This window comes from Nycticebus coucang, chromosome 12, assembly GCF_027406575.1.
Source record: "Nycticebus coucang isolate mNycCou1 chromosome 12, mNycCou1.pri, whole genome shotgun sequence".
NCBI classification, from domain to species: Eukaryota; Metazoa; Chordata; class Mammalia; order Primates; family Lorisidae; genus Nycticebus; species Nycticebus coucang.
This window is the reverse complement of record NC_069791.1, coordinates 92,267,682-92,277,714: the sequence shown is the minus strand read 5'-3', so window position 1 is coordinate 92,277,714 and position 10,033 is coordinate 92,267,682. Positions and strand designations below refer to the sequence as shown.

The 10,033-nt window shown below is 42.4% G+C and overlaps 1 protein-coding gene across 4 annotated transcripts in view; it reads left to right on the top strand.

Annotated features, from left to right (window-relative positions):
- Nucleotides 1-11: 11 nt before the first annotated feature.
- Nucleotides 12-10,033, top strand: part of IQCK (IQ motif containing K) — a 187,882-nt gene continuing 177,860 nt past the window's right edge. For all 4 annotated transcript variants that reach the window (XR_008373316.1, XM_053556260.1, XM_053556259.1 and 1 more), the window contains exons 1-2: nucleotides 12-217; nucleotides 9,264-9,328. Coding sequence is in view for 3 of the 4 variants with exons in the window: in XM_053556260.1 (XP_053412235.1) it covers nucleotides 40-217; nucleotides 9,264-9,328 (243 nt within the window). In the remaining variant the exon portion in view is untranslated. The remainder of the gene's footprint in view (nucleotides 218-9,263; nucleotides 9,329-10,033) is intronic.

Here is a 10,033-nt window from a genome sequence, read left to right as displayed (position 1 = left end):
GGTCGAAAGGCGCAGGCAGTTGCCGTGGAAACCGCAGCCATGGCGGCGCCGCAGGGGCTATCTAGCCGTGGCGCTCCGCGAGAGGAGCCAAGCGGCTCCGCGAACTCGTCGTTCACCCGGACGCCAGTACTCACTGCGTCCCCTGAGTCCCTGATTGTCTCGCTGGGGCAAGTCGCCGAGCCGCCGGGCAAGAGCCTGTGGGAGCAGATCTGCGAGGGTAGGCCCGGAGGGGCGGGACCCGGGCGGCCGGGCGGGGGCCGCGTTTTCTGAGCGCCCACTGTTCGCCAGGCGGCTGACGCGCGAGGCCGACGGACAGCAGCGCTGCGCACCTGCAGCGCAGAGGGAGACTGACGCTCAGTGCGGCCTCTAACCTGGATCCTTAGGTCAAAGAGGAGGGAAAGCAGACTAAAGAGAGCCATGTGGTGTGGACCAGAGGTTCTTAAATCTCATTTAGTGATCAGGGAGGAACGCTGGGGCCGAGATGGTCACTTTAAAACGCAGGTGGGATCCAGGGAACCTGCACTTTGAGGGGACACCCAACGTGATCTCATATAGGTAGTCGGTGGCCCACACTAACCATGGCGTGGACACATAGGTTTTAATCCCTTCTTCCTTCATACTTGGTCTCCAACACCCCCAAATGGAGTTTACCTCACCTTTCTCTGTGGCCCTTCGCATACCTTGGTCCTGAGGCTCTACAATACTCTTCACTTATGTGGGACAAGTTGTTTATTTGCACTCTCTGTAAGGTGGGAGTGATAATGGCATCTATTTCTTGGTGTTAGGAGGTTGGAACCAGACAGTTACAGAAAGTGCTTAGCAAACTGCCTGATTTGCAGCAAGAGCTGAGTAAGTGTTCTTAATGAATAATGTTGAATGGTGGGGTGTTTTTTTTTTTTTTTTCTCTACCTGAGGATGGTAAACTCGGGGTCAATGACACAGATGTTTCCATCTTGTGGCCACCGTCACTATCTCAACTGACTGAAACAAGCGCTGTCTAATATAACTTTCAGTAATCTGGGCTGTCAGATATAGTAGCCACTAACCACAGGTGGTTATTTAGCATTTAGAATGTGATTAGTGCATTTGAGGAACAGAATTTATTTTACCTAATTTTAATAAATTTGAATAGCCACGTGTGGCTAGTGGCTGCTGTATTGGACAGTGCAGGTTAGTAAATGTTTTCTGAATGGAAAAAAAATGATGCATATCACAGAGAGAAAAAGAGAGCAATTAGGTGAAAGAAGTGAAGCAAAAGAATGGTAGGCTCATAGTTGGTAGATACGCGTAAAGGCCATGTATTTCAAGTCCATCCTGTACGTAAATTACTTCTCCATCATTATATTGCACTAGAAAAGTCTGTTTCATTTTGAATCATCTTATGGTAACTTTCAGCCTTAGGTCTTTACCCTTGGGTACTCTGACGCAAGGAGCTAATTACTCTACTACAAAGAATCTGCTCAAATATTTGAAGGTAGTTACTATGGCTGGTTTTTCCCCAGAGCTTTCACTTCACCAAGTAAACAGCTCTTTACAATTCAATTTACGGGTGGGGTGATGTTGGGGAAGTTGTTCAGCCTCATCTGTAAGAAGGGGATAATCCTACCTACCTCACAGGGATGTTGTGAGGACCAGATAATATTATGTATGCAAAGGTGCTTAGCACAGTGCCTGGCATTTAGAAAGTAGTCAATAAATGTTCATTATTGTTGACAAACATGCTTTGTGTTGTGTTTTGCAGTCAATTTTTTTTTTTTTTGGTCAATCAGGCCTATGGGGAGAAAGCAAAGGCAAAGGGTTTTGATGGTGTCTGAAAAGCAAGTGAATTGACACCACTTATACAATGATAGTTACCAGAGGAAGTCAGTGAGGTCAACACTGACAGATTATACACACGGGCACTAGGGTGGTTATTATAACATAGATGAATAAACTCAATTCTTTTTTTTTTGTAGAGACAGAGTCTCACTTTATCGCCCTCGATAGAGTACTGTGGCCTCACACAGCTCACAGCAACCTCCAACTCCTGGGCTGAAGCGATTCTCTTGCCTCAGCCTCCCGAGTAGCTGGGACTACAGGCGCCCGCCACAACGCCCAGCTATTTTTTGGTTTGCAGTTCAGCCGGGGCTGGGTTTGAACCCGCCACCCTCGGTATATGGGGCCGGCGCCACCCTAAACTCAATTCTTAAACATCTAGCAAGTGGAGTTTATATAACAAACATAATAGTAAGTAAACTTAGTTTCTCACAATGAACATCAAAAAATAGGCTTTGTGGTGATCCTATATTTGAGGTTAAAATTATCATTCTATTAGAACAGTGGTTCTCAACCTTTCTAATGCTGTGGCCTTTTAATACAATTCCTGTGGGTCATGACCCACAGGTTGAGAACCACTGTATTAGACAATCTCCATATAGAAAACAGACCTGCCAAAATCGGTGAATAAATGTGACTTTTTTTTTTTAAAGACAGTTTCACTTTGATGCCCTGGGTAGAGTGCTGTGGTATCATAGCTCACAGGAACCTCAAACTCTTGGGCTCAAGCAATTCTCTTGCCTCAGCCTCCCGAGTAGCTGGGACTACAGGCACACACCACAATGCCCAGCTGTTTTTTTTTAAGAGACCGGGTCTCACTCTGGCTCAGGCTGGTCTTGAACCTGTGAGCTCAAGCAATCCACCTGCCTCGGACTCCCAGAGTGCTAGGTTTACAGGCATGAGCCACCGCACCCGGCCAACATGACCTTTAATGTACCTGAGTAGTGCTCTTTTGTATGTATGTGCATGCCTGCCTCTGTGTAACTTATTTGTAAGTGTTCTTCAGTTTTCTTCATCGTCACTCCAGTGACAAGAGCTTTGTATTCTCAAAAGCACTAGCACCAATAAGCTTCTTTCCCGCCAAGGCTTCTAACTGAATTTTGTAGTAGCTTGTGACTCATGGTTAACTATGGTTTTAACCAAGACTGAGTCAAGGTATTTGGAGCTTACAGTTTTCTATTTTGATACTTTTGTGATTACTCTCAACAACATCCTTATTATTGTCTTTGATTCATCACATAAGTTAATCAAACATCCTCTGGCTTCAGCTCTGAATGCTATGATAAAAATCTGGTCGCCCCATTCCACCTGCCAGATACTGACATGATCACTTCTGAATCAGTGCTTGTTCCTCCAGCATGGCAACTAAGCAAGCCAGAGAAAAATGATCCCAGTCGGCTCTCAGCACTGCTCAGCATCAGCATCTATCGTTGCTTTCTCCTGTTGCCTACATCTACTCATCCACATGTTTAACTCCCTCCTCAAATGTTCTGTGGTACCACTTAGCACAGGAGGCATTCACCAGAAGAGTTAGGCCAGGGGCCCTCAAACTGCGGCCTGCGGGCCACATGAGGCGGTGTGATTGTGTTTGTTCCCATTTTGTTTTTTTACTTCCCAATAAGATATGTGCTGTATGCATAGGAATTTGTTCTAGTTGTTTTTTTTTTTTTAAAAACTATAGTCCGGCCCTCCAACGGTCTGAGGGACAGTGAATTGGCCCCCTGTTTAAAAAGTTTGAGGATGCCTGAGTTAGGCAATCAGGAGTGGGGAGGGACTTCTGCAGTGTCTTTACACCAACACACATTTGCATGCGTTCACATGAAAGATGTATTCGCCCAATTACACACCTCTCAGCCCCTGCTGTGCTCTTGCTATCTTAGGATCCTGCAGTATCACTCTCCTCTCCTAGATCTTAAACTTCTCCTCTGGCTTTTCCTTCCAAACACTCTCAGGTTTGTCATCTCAGGAATAATGCTCATCTTAACCCCTTTCCTCTTCTAGTTGCTATTACTGTTCCCCTCTCAAAACCAGATTCTGGAAGAAACATACTGCTCTCTGACTTATATCACTTTAATTCCCATTTATCAACTCAGTGCAGACTAGCGTTACCTTGTTTCTCTAAAGAAATTATTCTTATACATCCAGACAACCTATATTTACCAGCGCTGGGAACTGTTTTAAATCCTGGGCCAGGCATGACTCTAGGCATTCTTCTAGACACAAACAGCTCTCTCTGCCACCTCAATAAATGTCACCATTGTTCACTCAGCTGCCCGGTCCTGAAACCAAGGAGTCATCTTCCCTTTAACTGTGATCCCCACGCTCATTTGCCAATAATTAGACAACCTACCTGCTTAGCATCACCGCCCTGCCCCAACTTTCCACCCCTCCCCAGTCCTCATGCCTGCCACTTAGATCAGGCCCTTACCACTCAGTACCCCTCTAAAATTTAAATCTACTTATATTATGCTGACCTACAATTATTTCCATAGCTTTCATGATAAATTCCTTAGCTTAACTCTTTAGTCCTTTATGCAATCTGATCCCTGTTTACTATTCTTGGCTTATTACACACCATTGGCCCAAATCCTCCTAATGGCAAATATTTATCAAACTGTTCATTATGTACCAGACACTGCTAAGTGCATTACTTCTTAATTTAGGCCTCACAGCAGCTCGGTAAGGATTTTGCCTGTTGCACAGATGAGGAAATTGAGGCTTACGTTAGGAAACTTGTCCAAGAAAGTGGCAGAACTGAATTACACTCATGTCTGTTTGACACTCAAGTCCCAAGCCCATAAGTGAGATACCAGCATGCTTCAAAGTGTAGACTTGGAGTACCTACGTCAAAACCTTCTACATACTTGGTTTTTTTTTTTTTTAAACAGAGTCTTGCTCTGTCACCTGGGCTAGAGTGCCATGGCCTCACCCTACCTCACAGCAATCTCATACTCCTGGGCTCAAGTAATCCTCCTGCCTCAGCCTCTCAGGTAGATGGGACTATAAATACCTGCCATCACGCCCAGCTAATTTTTCTATTTCTAGTAGAGATGGAGTCTTGCTCTTGCTCAGGCTATCATAAACTTCTGCCTTGGCCTCCCAGAGTGCTAGGATTACAGGCGTGAGCCACCACAGTTGGCTGGAAACTTGTTAAGATGCAGATTCCTTAGCTCTATCCTCCCTGACCTGATGACTCACTCTTCAGGGGTAAGTCTGTGGGCTCTTAATGTTACACACACACTCTACAAAAGGTACAAGGCAGGGGATCACTGTTCTATACTGTGCTTTTGAGTGCACTCTTACCAGTGTGCTATGCTGTTCCTTTCCTCCATGACTTGTACAAGCTTTGCCTCTTACTGGAATATCTCTGCCTTCTTCTTGTTTCTTTGTCTCTAAACATTCAGTCCAAGTGGCCTTTCTGGAAAGCCTTCCATAATTCCTCAGGCCAAGTTCAAAGCACCTTCTCTTCACTACTTCTAGATCTTTGGTGTAGCAAAAATTCATATTGCTACACCCTTGGCTTACTAGTCACTGCCTCAACAGAATATAAGCTCTTCTGCCTTATTCATTTGGCTCTCCAGCAATCTTAGATAACCCCTTGCTGTAGCATATGCCCACCAAATGTTCATCAGATTTACTTCCAGCTTCTTCACCTTCCTGGTCCATCCACTCCCAAGAGGCTACTGCGGGAAATGTTGTATTTTAATTGATATGTCCGTTAGAAACACATTCAGCTGCAAATAACCGAAAGTCCAAATCCTAATGAATGGCCTAAACAATAAAGACATTAAATTCTTCCATCTCAGAAGTGTGGAAGGGAGAGGTTCTAATTTTGGTACAAGGGCTCCACTCTGCCAACTGGATTGCAGCCTTCTTCTGCTGGCTCATTCTGCTCTGGCTCTCTTGCAGAATATTGCCTTTGCTGTATTAAATGAACATTCACTTTCATTTGTTCTTAGATTAATGTTCATTTGTCATGCATATAACATTAATTCCCCTAATCAATTAATCTTATTTATAAGCTTCACTAATTGAAAGAGTGTAAACATTTATAAATTTGACATACCTGATTTTCTTAAGCACTTCTAATGCACAACAGAGCAGACAAATTTTTCTAAGCACTGAAGCAACTTTTAGAAATCTAATTAATCAAACTATGGTAAATCAAGTTGTTCTACACAGTTCAATACTCTTTATAAACTTAATCAAATTCTCTTATGCCTTTCAATGCAACAGTACCAGTCTATAATCAATTATATATTTCCAATTGAAATCACAAGGTAAAAGTGACAAATTCTCAAATATGTCAAATTTTCAAATATTTTTGAGGCTTTAACAAACATCAGAGTTGATGGAGCTCGTATATTTTCTTATCCTTCTACATAAACATTTCAACCATATATCTTTTCTTTTTTTTCCTTTGTCTTTTTTTTTTTTTCTTTTTGAGACAGAGTTTTGCTCTTTCCCCAAGGCTGGAGTTCAGTAGTGGTGTCATCAAAGCTCACTGCAACCTTGTAACCTCCAACTCCTGGCCTCAAGCAACCCTCCTACTTCAGCCTCCCAAGTAGCTGGGACTACAGGCATATGCCACCGTGCCTCAGTACATTGCCCAGGCTGGTCTCAAACTTCTGGCACAAAGCAGTCCTCCTGCCCCAGTCTCCCAGAGTGTTGGGATTAAAGGTATGAGCCACCATATCTGGCCAACTACATATCTTTTATAGTTACGTGATGAAGAAGTTTGTATATTTTATATGAAATTTAAACTCAGCAATTTCCATGGAAAAAATATAAATGGCAAGTAGTAATTAAATAAATGGAAGTGCAAGTTAAATGTCATTAAAAATATGTACATGTATTAGATTGATTTTACTCCCAAGAAAAAGGCAGACTTTCACTATTAGGAGTATATATGGCAATTTGGCCCAAGTTTTACATTGTTCTCTCCTTTGACAGAAAAAGTTCACATCTAAGAATTAATACTATAAAACACCTATATTTGGGTCAATGATATGTCATATCTGTTACATAATTTATGTATATATACATACATAAATGTGCTCATTGCAACATTGTTTGTAATAGTGAAACATTGGAAACAACCTGAATGTCCACTGAGAGTACAGTGGTTAAATCAATGCAGCACGTCACATATGTAGCACCATTGAAAGAAGTCCAAGGTTCAACACCTAGAGTTCTTTTTGGTACATAATAGGCTCTCAGCCAATATGAATGACTAAATAAAGAGAAGTAACTTGCTACTTTTTATTTTGTTCATTTGTTCATTCAGCAAATATTCTTTGGAGGTTTAGTGGTGAGCTCAAACAGAACCAGGCACTTCCCTCACAAACCATAAGTCTATTGGAAAATATAGTCATTAATTTTTTACAAATTTCCAATAGGGAAAACTAGTACGAATTATGAAGAAAAAGGATATAGTGCTCTGAGATTCTATGCTTGGGCAAGTTGACCTAGTCTAGGAGATTTAAAGTAAGCAAATGTATACTAGACATACATATATTAGTAAACACAATGCGAATATCCTGTGGCTTTCTACATAAGACATTTCTGTATTATTTGAAAATTTCTTTCAATTAGTATGTCTAGCTTTTGTAACCAAAGGTATAAATGTTTGTACTTTAAACCCAGTTTTTCACACAATATCAGTGATTTTTGAGACAGTGGAGAAAAGATGAATATACAATACTCACCTGAGAGGAAAAAATAAAGGTGGTAGAGCTACATCAGGTGTGGTGGGCAAAATTCTACCACAGCCCCTAAGACTCTTGACACCTAGTGCACGTACTTCTCTATTATTCAGTCAAACACAATTCCATGTGCTGCTGAAAAAAAGTTTTCTCAATGCATATAGTTTTTAATCAGTTGACTTTTAAATTAGGGAGATAATCGTGGGTGGGCCCGAACTAATCAGGTGAGCCCTTAAAAGAAGTCAGAGAGATTCAAGCGTAAGTGACTCTCCTGCTTGCCTTGAAGTAGCCAGAACCATGTTGGGTGTTGACCATGGCAAGGACCTGAGGGTTGCCTGTAGGAGCTGTTCTCAATTGACAACCAACCAGATAACAAGGACTTCATACCTATAACCACAAGAAAATGAATTCTGCCAACAATGGATGAGCATAGAAAAGGACTCCAACCCTCAGATAAGATCACAGCCATGGCTGTTGGCTTGAATTCAACCAGATAAAATCCTTTTCCATTGTCAGACTCTTGACTCAAGGCAATTGTGAGATACTAAATTCAACTTGTGGCTCGGTGCTGGTCACATATACCAGGGCTGGCGGGTTCAAACAAACAATAACAACTACAACAAAAAAATGGCTGGGCATCGTGGCGGGTGCCTGTAGTCCCGGCTACTTGGGAGACTGAGGCAAGAAAATCCCTTGAGCCCAAGAGTTTGAGGTTGCTGTGAGCTGTGATGTCACAGCACCTTACCGAGGGCCCAAGGGCAGCATAGTTAGACTCTGTCTCTAAATAAATAAATTAATAAATAAATCATCCTGCTTTACATCACTGAACAGAAAACGAATACAACTGGTATTGGAAATCATAGTTGCTTATAAGCCTGATGTACTTGTCCGCAGTCTGATATTTAGGAGTTGGGAAAAAAAAGTTGAGAGGCTGAGCCTTTGCTACCTGGTTACGTAACTAGTAATGGAATAAAATTTGTGTCTTCTACAGCTATATTCCACTAATACCGTCTTGCCCAGAAATTTATTTTTCCTCATAACTGCAAGTGATTGTGTAATTGCTCTTTCCAGAAATATTTTTAGCAGGCTTAGTTTTAGGCATGTAGCTAATAGAGCCCATGAGCATTTTCTGCCCCTCTCTGAGCCACAGTTGTTGCTTCCCTACAGAACCCGTGTAGACTGCTGTTTGCATTAGTCCACCCTCCATGTATGCTATTGGCATCTTTTCTTAACCACCCTCCATATTCTCCTCCTCGCTTTATTCCTTGTAGGTGTCATAATATTTGGGTCTAATCTGAGGTTGTGTCTTCTCAGAGTCTCAGCCTTGAATCTTTCATGCAAGAGACCACCCATCTCTTTTTTTTTTTTTTTTTTTTTTTTTTTTTTTGTAGAGACAGAGTCTCACTTTTTATGGCCCTCGGTAGAGTGCCGTGGCCTCACACAGCTCACAGCAACCTCCAACTCCTGGGCTTAAGCGATTCTCTTGCCTCAGCCTCCCGAGTAGCTGGGACTACAGGCGCCCGCCACAACGCCCGGCTAGAGACCACCCATCTCTTACCTGTTTTTACTAAGATGGCTCACATTAATTATTAACTTGTAAGGGCCAGTTTTTGTTTTTGTTTTTCCTTTCTGCATACCTCCAACCAAAATAAAATGTAAGAGTGTTTTATTCAAAGAAAAGGACATTATATCGCAAACTGCAACGAAGTATGGAATTGAGGGTTTTTCCCCCTTCTCTTTAAGAATATGACGCTGAGCAGCCTCCCTTTCCAGAAGGATGTAAAGTCAAAGAAGAAGCTGTGATTTCTGTGAGTATTGCCCAGGCATCCATTTAAGTGAGAGGCTTTTCAATGATAATAACACTGAGGACCAGTGAATGACTGACAGGAAGGTGGCTAAGGGAAGGCACTGGAGCTAGGACCATAAAAGAACTGGGGCCAAGCCTAAACCAGCTACTAATGGTGTGACTCAGAGGGCATCGCGTGACTTCTTTAAGCCTTAGTTTCCATGTCTATTAAATTGGATAGACAATCCTTAACTAACTCACAGGGCCCCTGTGGGGCTCAAATGAGATCCTGGATAAGAAAAGTCTTTCCAGTGGATCTAACACGATGCCCAAGTTGGGGACAGCTGCAGATGATGCAGGTTTCTCCACGTGCCAGGGTGGGCAAGGTGAAGACTGTGCTAAAGAGACAGGGCCAAGAAGGCAGCCGGGAAAGGAGTCTGCCTTGGAACTAAAGAGGGGCTTAATGGAGTTTAAAATTTAAAAATAAGCAAGGTTCTGAGCGATGAAGGAACTTAAACAGGGTCACAGGAACAGAACCAAAACCTATACCTCTAGATAGGTTTTCCTATTACTGGCAACTTCCATTACTGCAGCAGCCTCTAATGTAGGATTTTTGCTTCTAAAACATCTTTCTTATTCTGAGATTGTTCCTTTTTTCATAGGACCCTGTCCTTGCTTTATGAATATAATTTTTTTTTTTTTCTTTTTGCAGTTTTTGGCCGGGCCG